Below are 18204 nucleotides of genomic sequence, written 5' to 3'. Positions count from 1 at the left end.
TATGTGGCTGGGGGCAACTCAGTTAATGACTTTGACAGCTCTCTTTTGCCTGAAACAAGTGTAAGCGTTAATTGCTGTATATAATACCACTGGTCCTGCTAGCTAGGGATCATGGGAGTTGTAGGCCAAAAACATCTGGAGGGCCGAGATTGAGGAAGCCTGATCTAAGGTTTAGCAGTGAGCCTCAGGCCTGTGCATATTTCCACCCCCTACCCTCCTCTGACATGGCCACAGTGTTGTGATTTAGAAGTTTTCACTTTCCATTTTTAAACTAAATAAAATTCCTTGTGGTGTCTGAACTTGGGGAAACAAGGCAGGCTCATAAATTAAAAGGTTGAATCTGGATTTTTGGCAAGACTAACCACAGTTCTCCGAGTTGGGAAGTAACAAAGACCTCTTGTTTGGAAGCATCCTCTTGTGCTTTTACTCTCCTTTTCATGAACAAGTGGAATGCAGAGTGTGTGATGCCACATGTGCATAGATCTGTTTTTAATATATGGTGATATTTCATAGGCTGCACATTTTAAGAAATGCCCCAACACACGTGCAAAAACATGGCTTGTATTTTGGAGGAGCTTTTCAGACTTCATCTTATAGCTCCATTGTTGGCTTCAAAACAGGTAGTCTGTCACAGACTCAAGCCATTTAGAAAAAAAATTGCACACAGTTGCACCAATGTGTGTTGAAAGCGAAAATAAAATTAACAAAGGTGCTGTACCTGTTGTGTATTAAATAAGATATTCTGGCAGCAGGGTAAAGTATTGTTATTGGTTAATTTGAAGTGTACAATCACAATCCACAGCCTGATTGGGTCCCGCCGGAAAGTTTGAATATTATTGGTTCCCGCTAAAATGTATCTTTTCCCTCAGTCCCAATGTGTCTATAAATAGAGCTTTCCCTACCCCCTATCCCCAGTCTTGTCTTATCCCTTACAATAAAGAGCTGTTTTCACTAAGAAGTGTTGCTGGACTTCTTGCTACCAGAACCCACGACACAACATACTGGCGACGAAGGTGGGATTGAATTAGGCCGGCTGAGGGCTGCTGACCCTAGCGACCTGATTCTGGCGACAAGACTCCCTGTGACTGACAGGACAGATCAATCTACCAATATGGCTGCGTCACGGTTCATGGAACCATTTCAGCCCGGAGCAACTGAGGCCTGGGATGCTTACCTCGAGCGCTTTGAATTCAGTGTGGCTGCAAAAGGGGTCACCGACGAGGAAAGGAAAAAGGCGTTGTTCCTGAGTTGCTGCGGGGCAGAGACCTTTGAGTTGGCTCGGGCAATTCTGGCCCCCACAACACTGCGGGAGGCGTCGTTCGCGAGCATTACGGAACACCTCTCGAATCACCTTAATCCTACAGCGTCGAAGATGACATGGCGCATCGAATTCCATAAGAGGCAACAACGACCTGGAGAGACGGTAGCAGTTTTTCTCACCGAATTAAGAAAGCTGGCAAGACACTGCAAATTCGCCAACTTGGAGGAGGCCCTGCTGGATCGGTTTGTGTGCGGCCTTCGCAGCAGCAAGGGCCGCAGGCGGATTGCAGCAAAACAAGACATGGATCTCTCGACAGCGCTCCGTGAGGCCATTGCGACAGAAAGCGCTGAGAGAGAGGAGCAAAACCCGGGCCAGCGAGCCGAAAAGAGAGCTGGAGAGTCAACCCACACCGTGGACAACCAGGATGTCAGCCCCAACCAAAGCCCTGTGCGGGGAATAGAGATGGTGCGACAGGAGAGCACAGCAAATAAAGGTCGACAGGGGGTCTGCCCTGGCTGCGGCGGATCACATGAGAGAAGAAAGTGCCGGTTCCGAGAAGCAACGTGTCATGCTTGTGGGAAAACGGGGCACATAGCCAGGGTCTGCAAGTCGAGTGGCACGTCGGGGTCCGCGAAATCAAGAGGCCAGAGGACATCCTCAGCGACGCACCAACTCGACGATTGCAACTACCTCACGCAAATCGAGGGCAGAACTGTGCCATTTCCAGCCCAAGGGAAACCAGCTGTGCGGGTCCTAATCGAAGGGAAGCCGTGTAACATGGAGGTGGACTCCGGATCCGGATTCTCCATCGTCTCGGAGGACACGGCCAGATCGTTATTTCCTAGAGGTAAGCTTCCGAGATTGGAACCCTTCCCGGCTACTCTGCAATCCTATTCCGCCGGCCGCATAGACATTTTGGGGATGTGCGCAGTGAACGTACAGTTCCGCGAGAGGGAGGCCGTATTAAAGCTTGTGATCGCAAAAGGGAAGCGCACTAGCCTGCTGGGCACGGACTGGTTCCCGGCCTTAGGATTGGCAATCTCAGGGCTCAACACGGTCTAGATAGCTTCCGAGACATTTAACACCCTGTACACGGAATTTGGGGAGCTATTTAATGGAGAGTTAGGATGTTATAAGGGGCCCCCAATTGACTTAGAACTGGACCCGGGGGTTGTGCCAATCCGCCTCAAACCCAGGCGGGTTCCATTTGCGCTACAGCCTAAAATAGAGACTGAATTGGAGAAGCTAATACAGCAAGGGGTGCTTTCACCAGTGGACTCTGCTAAATGGGAAACACCCATTGTCACACCCCTGAAGGCTAATGGGGAAATACGAATTTGTGCGGACTACAAATGTACGATTAATAAGGCCATCAGGGGCAACTCTTATCCAATTCCAGTAGTGTCCCAACTATTAGCGAAGCTGGCTGGGGGCAAGGTGTTTGCAAAGATTGACTTGGCACAGGCATACCAGCAGCTTCCAGTGACTCCAGCGTCCGCAGAAATCCAGACAATTGTGACGCACAAGGGCGCCTTTAAGGTGAATAGGCTGCAGTTTGGAGTCAGCGTGGCACCTGGCATATTTCAAAGTCTTATGGAGCGCCTGTTACGGGGCCTGCCAGGTGTCCTGCCGTATTTTGATGATGTGTTAATCGCGGGCAAGGATGCTCAAGAACTACTGGGACGCATCCAGACAGTCCTATGCAAATTCCGGGATGCGGGGTTGAAACTTAAAAAAGAGAAATGTAGTTTTGGGGTAGCAGCTGTGAACTTCTTAGGGTACAGAATTGATGCTGCTGGCATCCACCCCATGGAAGACAAGGTTAAGGCTATCGCCGCAGCACCGACACCTAGTAACAAGGCTGAGCTGCAGTCCTTCTTAGGCCTCGTCAATTTCTATCACGCCTTTGTGCCACACAAGGCATCGATAGCCGAACCACTGCATCGGCTACTCCAAAAGAAGTGTGCATGGCGTTGGGGGCAACCACAACAGAGAGCTTTTGAAACGCTGCGGGGCGTGCTGTCAAAGGAAAGTACACTTGCCCACTATGATGCTGCTAAACCATTGGTGCTGGCGTGTGATGCCTCACAATATGGCGTGGGGGCTGTCTTGAGTCACAGGGAGGTGGATGGGTCGGAGCGTCCAATCTCATTCTATTCCAGAACCTTGAGCCCCACAGAGCGGAACTATGCCCAGATCGATAAGGAGGCACTGGCTATAGTCACAGGAATCAAGAAGTTTCATGACTACGTGTACGGCCGCCCTTTCACAATTCAAACGGACCACAAGCCTTTGCTGGGTTTGTTCAGCCCGCATAAACAAACGCCTCAAATCTTGTCCCCACGCATGCTTCGATGGTCCATCTTTTTGAATGGATTTCAATACGAACTGTGTCATGTGAAGGGTAAGCTGTTGTGCCATGCGGACGCGCTGAGTCGTCTACCACTACCTGGAGCAGCCGACGACGACCCAGCTCCGGCCGAGCATGTCATGATGATGGAGACACTTCCCGGACCACCCGTGACTGCCGTCGACATCGCCGCGAGAACTAAAAGGGACCCCGTCCTCGCCCGTGTCCTTGTGTGGGTGGGGAGGGGATGGCCAAGTGGGACTCAGGAAGAGAAATTTAGACCTTTTATGGCAAGACAAAATGAGCTGTCCCTCCATAAGGGTTGCATATTGTGGGGCGATAGGGTGGTTATTCCAAGGTCCCTACAGAATGAGGTGTTAGACACATTACACATGGGTCATCCAGGCATGGTTCGGATGAAATCTTTAGCCAGGTGCTATGTGTGGTGGCCAGGCATGGACAAGGACATTGAACAATGGGTGCGCACCTGTCGAGCGTGCCAGGAGGTGCACCCAGAAATGCCCAGGGCACCAGTGCATTGGTGGGAGCGGGCTAAGAACCCGTGGAGCCGGCTCCATGTAGATTTTGCAGGGCCGTTTCAGGGAAAGGTATTCTTAATTGTAGTTGACGCCTACTCGAAATGGCTGGAGGTCTCAATTGTTCCAAACATGTCCTCAGCTGCTGTAATCAGGGCCCTTCGCACCTTGTTTGCAACGCATGGGTTACCCGAGACCATTGTATCAGACAACGGGGCGGCTTTTGTGTCCCAAGAGTTCAGGGCATTCCTGGCCGATAACTTCATTAGAGGGGTAACTTCTGCCCCCTTTCACCCTTCCTCAAACGGTCAAGCCGAACGGATGGTGCGCACGGCCAAGGGTTCAATTGCACGCCTGCTGGAAGGGGATTGGTCTGCTCGCATTGCAAGGATGTTGTTCCTGCAGCACACTACGCCGTGTGCATCTACAGGCAAGTCTCCAGCTGAGTTATTAATGGGGAGGAGGTTAGCCACAATCCTAGACTATGTCCACCCTGACAAGGTGCCGGGCCGCGATACAAGAGAACCACCGGCTGCCGAGGGTGACAGAACCCGATGCCTGTCAACAGAGGATTTGGTTTGGGTCCGGAACTATGCAAGGGGACCAGCATGGGTGCCGGGGGTGGTCACCCGACCCAGTGGGCCAGTGTCATATTTTGTGACGTTAGAGGATGGCAGAGTAATGCGCCGCCACATTGACCAGCTAAGGCGCCGGTTTCCAAGCAGGGTAAGCCCGGGTGGGGAGGAGCCGCGCACAACTCTGCCGGCGTCCAGTGAATCGCAGCAGCCTAGTCAGGATGACTCCGGGCCACAGGGGGTGGAGGGCTCAGAGAGTCAGGAAGCTGTGGGCTCAGAAAGTCAGGAAGCCGAGATCACCACTGATGAACCTAACCCGGGGACAACTAGTCAGCCTAGAGAGTCAGCTAGTGACACAGCTCCAGCTGAGGTACCCGAGGTTATTGGGGAGAGAAGTCTGACCACGGACAGTCCAAGGAGTGACACACCGGGGGTTAGGCGATCCGGTAGGACTCGAAGACCTCCGCAACACTTGAAAGATTACGTGTATAGTATCAACTGGGTGCGGGGGAGACCCACGACACAACAGTACCAGATTGGTTTTATTCCTAGAAATGACCCAATGAGCATTCAGTTTTTCAGCTATTCAAAATTACATTTTCCAACATTTGCAACTTTCCCCCAGAAAGAATAATTGCTTTTTTCTTTCCTCTACCAAAGTGTCTTTTGCTGTTAGATTTCTGTGTCTCTGGTAAAACGAGAATCTGCATGCGTTGCAGAAAAGAAAATGCCTGTTGAGAAAAAGCTGTAAAGGTCAAAACCAGTCTTTTACTGCATGTTTGAGGGGTTTTGCTCTTTGTATTCTTTTTTGGGGGGGGAGGGGAAGCCATATGATGTAAGAATTTTGTAGTGTAGAATCGGTATTCTACTCACATAAAAGTACCCAATTTTAACAATAGGTGTACAGATAATTTTGAAGTGGTCTTAAAAAGCCATGCATTGCTTGGGGGAAAAAAGCACATCTAGCATATGAGGTCAATGAGGATAAAGCAGAGTGTCAAGAGCCTATACTTAGTTTTTGCTTACTCCTTTGAGATTAGGAACAACAACCACTTACTAAGTATCAGTGCCTCCAGGCTACTTCACATTTCACTTTTCCTACAGAAATATTAATTCAATCAAAGAAACAGTCTGTATACCTCATATATGCATGTTGCCACTCCCTACTGTTAAGTGTAATGCAAAGTATTCTGCTAATGTTGTGAAGTATAAGCTTGCTGGAAATACCCAGGTATTTACAGAATTACAGGAAATGGTTTCAATTTATTATATTAGCAACAGCTGTATTTGGAAATGGTATTTTGAGCAGCTGGGCATTTCCTTTTCTGCTGCAGAGCTGGTGATCCAATCAGCTGCTTTCTTGAATGATATGGAAGCTTGAAAAATATGACCCAGCTGTTTTTGGTGGCTGTCAAAACTGGGGACATTTGAAGCAAAAGGATATGGAAAGTTGGAAGCAGATTGGGATGAAGTGAAATATTCTGTTGTAGACATAAGCATAGAACCAAGGTTCATGGCAGCATGTAGTGCCAAACCATGGTTTTGTTTGACGTGCAGAGACAGACAGTATGTTGCTTAGAGTGAGATGTGTGTAATAGACATGCTCTGTGTGCTAAAATAACTTAGAGAAGAAGAGAACCAAAACTCTATTAGGGTCTATACCACTTTGGTTGCTTTCTCACTAGGATTGAACCAAGTTATCGGGGGGGGGGGAGAGGATTTTTGGCATGAAAAGGGACATTTAGAGGGCACACAAGCTTACATGCATTTTCCCCCCTTGCACCTGTAATGTTACCTGTCTCTCAGGAGATGCTTTAGTTCTATTTCCTAAACAAAGTGCCCCCCCATTCTTGCTGTCAATGTGCTCTCAGCCAATCAAGGAGCACATAGCCAGCACAATGATCTCATCAAGGGCAAATGAGGCCTTCACATTGTTTCGCTTTGAATGGAGGGGATGGGGTAAGTGAAAGTGTTGGCCTGTTGCAAAGGCAACCATGCTGTTGCTCCCTGTTCTACTACACAGTGCTGGCAGGCGATGAATCTCTCTGGGGAGTTTGGCATTCAGAGAAGGTTTCCGTGCAACTGTCACTTACTCCGTGAAGAACTGCATCTTAAATGGGATGCATTTCTGAATGCAAATGTCTCCATACTGCATTGCCTTCTGTGGGATCCAGACACAATATGAGTATACCTATGCACACCCCATTGAAGACAATGTAGTGCAGCATCTAGTATCTATACTGAGACAAGGATTTCTGTACGTTTTTATCTGTAAGCAGCAACTTTGATCCAGTAAATGGAAGACACAAACAAGCCTGGTTCTGCACACTACACTCAATAATTGGATCAGGTCGTCTGTCTCATCCGGGCCATGCTTTATTTGATTTTCTGCCACTGCAACAAGATGGGGAAGTGTTAGCTTAGTTGTTCTGGTGCATGCTTGTGCATTCCCTTCTTCCTCTCTCCAAACAACTTCCTGTCCATCCTCCCTGCAAAATCACTGAAAAAGTAAAGGTTGCTTTCAAGAATGTGAATGTCCATAGCTTTCCTCTCCCTGTTTGGTTTAACTTTAATTGTCACATCAGGGGAGCTAAGTCAGAGGAAGCTACATAGATAACGATGCTTTTGCCTGAAAAACCCTAGTATGAAAGCAGAGAATATCAGCTGCTGCCATAGATATAGTGTCATCAGTTTCTGGAGCAAACAGACAAGAGAAGTTGAAGCATGCTGCAAGATTTTAATGAGAAAACAAAAATATAGGCTGTGACATTGATGAATTATTCAGTGAATGCATAGAAATGACAATTGAAACCCCACCATAATTAGATTTGTGGTGTACTGTATATGTTGCAATATAAAGACGAATTGAGAGGAGGATGGCAAGATAATTCTGCATAAATCACTTTTGTTTCTGTCTTGGAGACATATGAAAGAGACAAGGGGATGTAAAAAAATAAAAAATAAAAATCCAAACCTGAGTGGTTGAAAGGACAATCTGAGGACTGATTCTGATTTCCCTACAGTTTTCATTATTGAGAACCAGGGAGAAAATGTGTGCGATATTTTCAGCTTGTCTTTTCACAAAATGTTGACAGGCACAAATAGTAAAGACCCTTGTTTTTCCTTGGTGCGTAGCAGTAATAACAATGTAACTGTCTCCTAGATCCCTCGTTGTTAATGCCTTGGTTTACTGGAATGCGCAGGGACCATTAGGGTTAGGGTTCTAAAGGAAATAATTCATTGAAAAATAAGCAGTACAGTGCAAGTGAAATCCATGAGAGATTACAGCCCCATTTGAAGAGCTGATGTGGTTCAGTAACTGGAGAGATGGGGAGAAAATGTCATTTGTCATGGACTTGTTTTTGGCAGGTCATGGTCTGTCACCCTTGGTTCCCTTTCTTAAAATGGGGATAATAGTCATCACAAAGCTGTTGTGAGAGCACAATAAAGCTTGTAAAGCACTTTGCAATTGCCAGCCCTTTATAAATAACAAGTAGCAACAATACTTAGCATTTAATCAATTGATGCAGTCTCTGCCTAGAAGAAAGCTGGCAGCCAGCAACTTTTGCCATTCGAAAGCCTTGTCTGATCGCCAGTGATGTGCTTCTTTGTGTTCATAGTACATTTAATGTGTTACCACTTCAAACTTTGCATATCCAAACAAGGAAAAGTAAACTTTAGAAACTGCTCAAATGTAATTTTTAAAGATATTGTTAATTGTGTAGCTTTTTTTTTTTTTTTTTTTTTTTTGTTGTAGGGCTATTACGCTGGCCGCTGCGGTCAGGAAACTGGTAGAACAGTCCTCTGTTAAAGTTAAGCCACTAAGAGTTTTGCTTTACTATGTCTGTATCTTTTTATTATGTCTTTGTTTATGGCAGTTCTAAACAGCTTTCATATTTAAAAAAAATATTCAGTTTGTCCCACAAAACACATTTTGAACAAGAAGACGGCTAAAGACTCAGTAATAAAAGGAATAAATAATAAAAGGTACAGTGGATAACCAGAGCCGTTGTATAGAAAATAGCAAACTAGTCTTTTGTAATGGTGAGCAACCTGCAATACCAGTTGAAGCCAGCCATTTGAGGCTACAATTCTGTACGGACTTGCTTACGAGTAGACATTCATAGGACTGCATTGTTGGTGACCCTCCGTAGAGTTTTGGGTGCACCCCGGCACGTGCACAGGCATTTTTTTGTTGCTGTAACGCCTTTTCACAGATTTTCCAAGCGTGCCGCATAAAATGGGTGGCAGAATGATAGTGGACATGCCTGTTAACATGGACACTAGGAAAATAATTTTGAAAGGGACTGGCTGCCTAAAGAGTTTGTCCCCCACTGATGGAGTGAAATGCTGTTTCATGCTTATCAGTTGGATGAGGACGATTACAGGAAGGATAACAAACTTGCGACTTTCAGGAAGATGCCTTCTCGCTGCAGGCTTTTCTTCTGATGAAAGGATTAACGTGAAACTAATTGAAGGCCAGAAAGGTCTCTCTTTCAAAGATGAGGTGAATAATTTTGGATTTACAGTGGCATTACTCGTGAGTCTTGCTTTTGAATAGTATTTTTTTTTTCATACTCATCATTAGAAAGAAGGCCAGTAAGTCTGAACATCATGAATGCTGCTACTAAATACTTGAATAGCCACCGTTTTGCAGAAGTAATACCTCTGATGACTGTTCTGTAGTATGGAAAATGTTTTATTATCTGAATCACCCCCCGAATTCCCCACTTGTTAGTTTGAAAACACTCATGAGGGTTATTGATGGGAGGAACTACCGGTACTCTGTGAATTTCTTAAAAGCTGTTAACACCTGTTGTATAACTTTAGTTTTAGTTACAAAACTTTAGATTTAGCTCCATTTTGCAGTTAAAGACAAACCTACCTAATTTGCACACTGGAAAACAGTAATTGAACCATATCCTGCCTGGTAAGGAGCAGAACTGTCCGATTGCACAACTTCCAATGGCTTGTGACAAATTCTAATTCTGGAAGTTAATTGCTGGTTGTGTTGCTGAGGGTGATGAGGGAAGGGAGGAATCTGGTACATCATTGTGTGTGCATTTAGCGCTTAGGACATTAAGGCTGAAATCCTGTACCCATTTAACCTGTGAGCAAGTCTAATTGAAATCATTGGAATCTTTGAGTAGGCATGCTTAGGATGGAATCCAGGACTTGCTTAGAGGAACAGGTGGTAAGGGCTCCTGTGCATGTTGTATAAGAATATTTATAAAGGCGCAACTCTGGCAACAAATAAACCTTTTTATTTTCTTCTTGTTGCTTCTATTTAACTCCCAAATATGATTCTGAGCCTCATGGGAGTATCTACAATTTGTGGCTGCTCAAGAACAGCTATGCACGTTTGTTTTATGGCTGAAATCATTTAGTATAAACAAGAATTTTAATTAATGCAGCTTATTAATAACTGTTATAAGCAAGCAGATGCTCAGTGCTGCTGTCATTGGCTTTTTACATAAAATGTGCACTTCCATATTCATTGCTACAGATTCTACCGTGGTAAGGGAATATTAATGACCGTAAAGTTTGTGTGTCAAATTATTGTGTGTACTATTGTGTTTGAATTCATTTTCTGTAGTGCTCATTATTTGAAATGTCATCTGTCTTACCGTAAATGGCATTTATCAGAATGCCTCTTTCTGTAATACTTAATGAAATAATCTGGTGTGGTGGAGTAGGCACTGTGCAATAGGAATTTAGTTACAGATGGCTGTAGAACCATAGTGTAGTTTTACCTGGAAGCTTGTAGATGCTCTTCCTTTCTCTTCTGTGCCTGTCCTGTCCTACAGAATCTCAAGCTTCTGCCACTATAATACGCTTACAGGCAGGCTGTATGAAGACACTTACATGCAACAATATGAAAGTGTCTGCTTTAATAAGGTTTCAAGATGGTCTAAGGGCCCTTTTATAACAAATTAATCCCATAGTGGATATGGGACTATTATCACCTTTGTACTGTGATAATCTCGGATAGCATTACCGTATTTTTCCATCTATAAAATGCCCCCATGTATAAGGACCCCCCATTTTGGGGAACTCAATTTTAAGAAAATGAGGGGAGAAACACCCCCCAGATTGCTCCCCACTCGCTGCGGCATTGGGCGAAGCCACGCTCCCACCAACCGGCTGGCTGGCGGCATGCCGCTCCCCCCCCCCAATGCCACTATTTGTGTGTATTGGACAACCCCAGTTTTTGGACATGATTTTTGAGTCAAAAAACCTCATCCAATACATGGAATAATATGGTAATTTGCTGTGAATGAACATTGTGACAATTGCCTCTCTCATATCATGCACTGCTACTTTCTTGCCAAGGTAATTGCAGACTTTCATGAAAGGAAGATGTAGCAACCTAATAATGATTGCTGTAGATGTAGCAACCCAATTATAATTTCAAGCCATAAAGTACACTTTGCTATTTAAAATTCTTAGCAGGAAAATTGAAGATGTAGATCAGAAAAAACATTTATAAGAAGTCAGAATAGAAAGATAAGTGTACTTGAAACTGTTTGCAAATAGTAGCAGACTCCTAAAATATAGATGGGTGAATCCCTCTTCTGTTGTATTGAGAAAGGAGCTATTTCAGTTGGTTATTTTGCAGAATATTCTCTGGGTGCCGTGCCCTAAACTGGGCTTGTTGTGGGGAAATAATGTTCTTAACATATGTGTGTGCATCCATAGCTTTAAAGATTTTGTAAAAAGCTTATATTACTCTCTAGTCAGTGCACTTACATGATAGATAATTTAATAACTACTTTACCTTCTCTCTTTCAGATATTGTTTTGTTTTTGCTTTGGGATACCTCACTGTGTGCCAAATTTCTAGAGTCTATATCTTTGATTATGGACAATATTCTGCTGATTTTTCTGGGTAAGAATAAATAATACTTTCTATATCCCAGTTATTTCTCTAGCTGAATACCTGTATAGTGGATTGTATCCAATTAACCCGTTAAAATCAATTGACATTAGTTATGTATTACTTAGTTGGATACAACCCATTGAGGATAGATAGATAGATAGGCAGACAGATGAATTAAATGAGTTAAACGTGTTTTCCTGGAACTGTGTACATGTATGCACAATTTAGAAGTTATTTAATCAGTTTCTATGGATTTCTTTTGAGATCTTTGCCTGTTTATCTACAGGGGAAGAACTCTGTACAATCTTCTCCATGCATGTAAGGTTTATACTGAGATATCTGTCTGGGAAGGACTGCTACCACACAAATTTCTACCTAGATTCATCACAGCTCCTTTTGGAGTTAGATAGATGCAACATAGGAAATCCATTGTGCTACTTTCCTGTGAAAATCCCCCTGCCCAAAGCTGTTGTTTGCCATTTGGGGCAAAGCATTTAATACTGCCTCTCTATTTAACATGTGCCTATGGTGATGTGCAATAAAAACACAAGTATTAAAAATTTCTCTCTTCATGCTGTTCTCTTCAACCAATTTATCTGCCAATGTGCTTTTGTCATCTTTCTCCTCTCCTTGGTATAAGAGGGTTTTGTAGAGCTTTTTTGAGGGAGTCAAAATCCCTCCTTTATCTGTGGTTGGCATGGGACCTCCAGATTACCATTTCCTTACACTGTGAAAATGTGTTTTGATTTTTCTACTCTGAATTGTGTAATCAGGGAATGGTGTTTCTCCTGAGTACTGATGGATCTTTGCTATATTGCTTTCTCTGTTATTATAATTAACATTACCCAAGTGACTAAAAAGCAGCAAACAATGTCTTCCGTGACATGCAGGAAAACCAATATGCTCCCTACAGGCTGGCTGTACAACGACACTAATTACTTTTTATTGCTTTTAAAATAAGTTCAATTTTTCAAAGTCAGCTGTATTTATGGAGCAAATATGTGGCTGACTGCATGTGCCCGACAGGCTCAAACAACACTACTATATTTACTATGGACAGCCATTTTTTTCTGGTACCTCTACCTGGTGAATAATGCCCCAGATTTGGGAGTGTCTCTTTAAAAAATAACCTAAACATGCCATTTGTCAAGTTTTAGTCTCTTCCATTGGCTTTCAAGAACACCTGTGTATATGAGAATGACCTTCATGGTGGGAAATCATGCATTTTGTTCTCTGGTGCATATGTGCGTAAATAAATGCATAAACATGAATGCCAAGGGGTGGCTCATGCAAGTGCATCAGGTTTGACTGCTCCATCCTCTTCTTCACACTCTTCGGTTTGTGAGGTGAAGGAATTCTGCCGCTGGTTTGTGGGAAACAATTTTGTCGTTTTGCCCAATCACAAAGCTTGTCCACAAATCAAGGTTGGAAATAAATGGCAACCCTGATCAAATTGTTATCTTGTTATGCTAGCTCAAATGAAATGGTCATTTGTTTTCTTACACTTGTTATCCCACCCTTCCTCCAAGGTCTCCCTTCTTTTAACCTGTGGCGCTGCACAGTGATAAATAGAGTTGAATTAAAATTGTATATATCTGGCAAAAAGAGGAAACCCAATGGGTTTCCCAATTCCACAGTTGCATAACCACCATGGAAAGGTCATGCTTAGTTGCTGAATATCCCAGAATAGCTTCAAAATCAAAGCCTCTTGACAATGATCTGAATTCCTGGGCATCAAACAATATAGCTGGTTGGTTTAGTATTGATGCTAATGCCACTGGTTTCTCTTCCATACAGGCCTACCCATAAAAAGACTTCTAATGGCATGTTTTAAAAACAAATTAATGGCACGTTCAGTTCTATCTTTCTGTTGGAAAGCAATACTTTTATGGGTGAGATCTGCACGTTCTGTTTCTGAAGTCTTTTTATTTTTTCATTTCCCTCTCACTTTGTCACAGCCCAATGATGATAATTACACAGAAAATCACAAGCTTGGCGTATGAAATTCATGATGGTAAGACTTTGGGGGGCTAGGGGCAGGACGATGAGCTAAATTCTCTCCTGTTAATGCCTTCTCCTGCTGTGTGGAACATAAGCCATGTGGCCATATTTATTTTCACATGTCTTTTAACAGGAATTGGAGATGCATAATTGTACCAGTATGTTTATCTGTTAATGAGGGGAATGCTATGTGACAGTAAACAACAACAACAACAAAAGAACTATGTAAAAACTCTCAAGGAAGCTTCTTTGCTCATGCTGAACATGTAGCAGGTCATGCAAGGATATCCTTTATTTTCTATTCTGGCAGTCCTTTACAATAGGTGAAGGAGTTATGCTTATTGTTAAATTAACAAAACAGATAACTGGTGACTGTAAAGGGCTGGATACTATACTACTACTTAGCTGTTCTGTGCCTTGTTCAACTGCTCTTGGTTTTTGTATGCAATATGTATCTAGCAATATTGTGGTATGTAAAGTTAGGAAGATAGGTAATAAAGGAGTTCAGATATACTAAGCTATGTCGTGACTGATCAGTTTAGATAGCCATTCTTATAAGGAGGAGGGTGTTTTGGGACTAAGTAAGTTACACAGTTCATTTGGAAAAAAATAGGGACATAATGTTAAATCAAGGTTTAGTGTTAGAAAAATCTCGACAATCCTTTGGGCTTTTATGTTCCCCTCTTCAGTGAGGAGAACAGAACCTTCCCATTACAGGTGGGTAGCCGTGTTGGTCTGCCATAGTCAAAACAAAATAAAATAAAAAATTCTTTCCAGTAGCACCTTAGAGACCAACTAAGTTTGTTCTTGGTATGAGCTTTCGTGTGCATGCACACTTCTTCAGATACCTTCCCATGGTGGATAAGCTGCAGTTTTATCATGCCCCCCAAACCCTACGTTAATCTTAACTAAGGTTACTTGAAGCAAGCCTGCTTTTTAAACCATGGTTTGCAGTTGGTTGGTTTTCACTGACTATAGTTAACATTTACTGCAGCTTGTCCAGATTTGAACAATACACCAAGCTGCAGTTTATCTACAAGGGCAATGTAAGCTGCTGAGCTCCTTCTTTATGGCTGCATTGGGGAATGCGATGGCCCAAGGCTTACCGCAACCCATTATTGTGACGCCAAGTTACAGTTTGGCATCACTGTTCAACCCAGCCCAATACGTTACACTCCATTTCTTTCCTCAACCCACAGGAATGTTTCGAAAGGAGGAAGAACTGACACAATCACAGCGATGCTTAGCTGTGAGGTAAGTTTTCTCTGCTTCAGTGTAAGCTGCTAGCTGGCCCCTCAGACTCCACCTTCAATCGGCCATTCTGCTGAAAACAGGAAGCTAAGGAGACCCCTTAAAACTCTGAGTTGCATTCTGCTCATTTGTGTAAAGTACAAATGAAGCCATTTTGAGTTTTTCACCCCCAAAAGTAGGATAGAATAATATGCTTTGAATTAATAACTTTGGATATATTATGCTGTTGAGTCTGATGCAGCTCACTTTACATTTGATATGAGTCAATACCTCCCAGACCCTTTATTTATATAGACAAGTGTTGACTCACCCCTTGGATTTTCCCTTCATTCCAGAAATCAAACCCCGTTAAATAATGCCTGTTAAGAGAAATCAATAAAGTTTGGCTTCAGGATTAAGGGTATTAAGGATTAAGGCTCCACTGGTGGAGTACAGGATCAGGTTTAAGGTGCTGGTTTTAACCTTCAAAGACCTATACGGCCTAGGACCCTCGTACCTACAGGACCACCTCCTCTGGTATTCCCCACGGAGGACCTCACAGTCTGCAAACAACAACACTCTGAAGATCCCGGGCCCCGGGAAATTAGACTGGCCTCGACCAGAGCTAGGGCCATTTTGGCCGTGGCCCTGGCCTGGTGGAACACTCTCCCACAAGAGTCTTTGGGCCCTGCGGGATTTGACATCTTTCCGCAGGGCCTGCAAGACGGAGCTGTTCCGCCAGGCCTTTGGCCAGGGGGCAGTCTGACCTATTTTCCTTTGTATAAGAACAGCATGAAGGAGGCCTCCCAGTCTGTTCACAGGTCCTTATATGATCAGTGAAAACAGTTGATCCTGGCAAGTATTAACCGCTGTCAATCTTAACTGATAACTGCCATTTGTCCAGATTTTAATTTGTCTGAATTTATTTTAAGATGTATTTTAATTAATTGATGCCTGTTTTTATGTATACTATGTTATTTGTATGACGTTAGCCACTCTGAGCCTGGCTTCAGCGGGGAGGACAGGGTACAAATAAAATGTATTATTATTATTATTAGTATTAGTATTAGTATGGTTCATTAATATGGGTGATATGGGTGACATTTGCTGGTTCATGTACTGCTCTAGTCACAGGAACAAAGCTATGCTAAAGCGTTCTAGCACATGCAACCGCAGACTGCCAGTAAAGCAAAATAACTGCTATGCAAGCTGAATCTTATAGGATAAACAACTAATTTCCGTAGCACGTTGAAAGATAGCTTTCGACTTTTTGTAACATCCCACTATATTCGAGTAGGTTAATCTCTGTTCTCCGCGTGGCATTTACTGTAGAAATATTATGTGCTTTGCACCATGTTCAGAGGACTCCCTGGCACTCACATGCTGCCAGATGCAGAGGAACATCAGGCATGTGAAACAAAAAATTGTCCTGTGGTTTGATTCCCTCAAACCCCCTTGTACTATATTGTGCCTGGCATTTTTTCAACTCACATTGACTTGTGGACAAGCGTTAACCAGCTTGGGAACCAACACACAGAATTCTTAGAAACAGCTGGAGAGCCATTGGATTTTTTGGGGGGGGGGCCCATTCCTATTAACTTTCTGTCTATATAGCTAAAAGTGGAGGTGTGTGACATCAAGTAGAAATGGAAGTAATAGCAACTAGAATACAATCAGTGTGTGGTTTTAGTGTTGTTCTCTTAGAAAATGTCAGTGAAAACCTCACCAGATGCTTGTCTTTGAATTACAGGCGCATGCCAAGTCTACTGGAGTATTTAAGTTACAACTGTAATTTCATGGGTATCCTGGCAGGCCCATTATGCTCTTATAAAGACTATATTACTTTCATTGAAGGCAGATCATACCAACTGACACAGTCTGAAGCAAATGGGAAAGAAGAGATAAAATACGAACAAACAGATCCCTCTCCAAATGTAAGATCTACGGCTTTTTTTTTTTTTTTTTGCTGTGCTGCTGTTCTTCTAGTGCATGAGAAGCTTTGTTCGCATTACGTGTTCCTTGCAGGCATAACTCTCTCAAGCTGTATCTTGAACACGAGTGGTGATCATTCATGAATGGCACAGTTCTGTCTAAAGGTAGATATTCTCCATAGATACTCATTAACGGACCTTGTGGGCCAATGTATAGTAGCCTCGGAAGCAGTTACATATTTCAGTATGTTCCTATAATGTAATTTCCCTGCTGCTTCTAGTATTAATGAGTTCTTTTGTAGCAGCAGGCTGGGGACAACAAGAATGAATGAAGAAACCATGCACAGCGGTACCTCGGTTTTCAAACATCTCCGTTGACGATCGTTTTGGTTTTCGAACGCCGTAAAGCTGGAAGTAAATGCTTCGGTTTTCGATTGCGCCTTGGAAGTCGAACATGAAATGCAGCTTCCGTATTAAGTTTTCCGTTTTGAGTTTTCTGTTTTCAAACGTTTCGGAACTCAAACGGTCTTCCGGAACGGATTACGTTCCGAAACCAAGGTACCACTGTACTTTTTGTTAGATTTTATAATCTGAAGTAATACAGGGTGGTATTCCAACTAGATTTTTCACAGGGGACATCCTTTGAAATTAGTGAATCTAATTAAGTTAGGGCCATTGAAATGAATGAATCTACTCTTGAGTAAAACTTGGCTGAATAGCACCCTGTATTGTTTTGGATTCTAAGGTCTAACAAGTTTGTTTCGTTTGTTGCACTGGCAGAATTTGTCATGCTGGCTCCTACCAGCACAACTGTTTAGCTGAATCGGGCCCCGTATCTGCTTAGATGCAGTCTTTGGCTTTATCATCCGCTGCTCTCTCCACTACCATCCCCAAAACTAGTGAAAATATTGGTGATGGGAGAAGTTGCAGAGGAAATGACTGATGCCAAGCATTGTGAACCAGGGTTAAATGTGAGGTTGGGTGGCTCAACTCATAGTAGCTAAGGGACAACTGAACTTCAGGAGCTCATTGCCAACCTCCTCCACCGCCCTGACCTAGAAATGAGAAAATCTTCTCTGTTCCTAACATACCTGTAGAACCATGTGGTTGACAAAGAGATGGCCTTTTGCATTTTTACTGTGTAAACTTGCTAGAAAACTCCCAAGTGTTGGTCAAGCGCAGGGTCTATAATTGAGGCTTTATAAAGAACTCTACCTTCAAAATCTCAGCCGATCACACAGCATAGGTAAGTTTTCTTTAGCTGTATTGCTCACATGCTTGACATTTTTAGTTACTTACGCTGCACTAGCTTTCTGACATTACTTTTAAGGGAACCTGTGTTTGCTCTTGGTATTTTACACTTCCCAGCTGGCGTTGAAAGAGAAATTTGGCTGCATTTTATAACACCAGTGAATATTGTGTGCTTCTTGGGAAATAACGT

At 43.3% G+C, this 18204-nt stretch overlaps 1 protein-coding gene across 2 annotated transcripts in view; it reads left to right on the top strand.

Moving 5' to 3' along the window:
- MBOAT2 (membrane bound O-acyltransferase domain containing 2) overlaps positions 1-18204 on the top strand; it is a 66990-nt gene that overhangs the window by 32099 nt on the left and 16687 nt on the right. For both annotated transcript variants that reach the window (XM_033143068.1, XM_033143069.1), the window contains 4 exons: positions 11515-11610; positions 13560-13615; positions 14802-14856; positions 16583-16766. In XM_033143068.1, coding sequence (XP_032998959.1) covers positions 11515-11610; positions 13560-13615; positions 14802-14856; positions 16583-16766 — 391 coding nt within the window. The remainder of the gene's footprint in view (positions 1-11514; positions 11611-13559; positions 13616-14801; positions 14857-16582; positions 16767-18204) is intronic.

This window comes from Lacerta agilis, chromosome 3 (genome assembly GCF_009819535.1).
Source record: "Lacerta agilis isolate rLacAgi1 chromosome 3, rLacAgi1.pri, whole genome shotgun sequence".
Classification (NCBI taxonomy): Eukaryota; Metazoa; Chordata; class Lepidosauria; order Squamata; family Lacertidae; genus Lacerta; species Lacerta agilis.
This window is presented reverse-complemented; position numbering and strand designations above follow the sequence as displayed.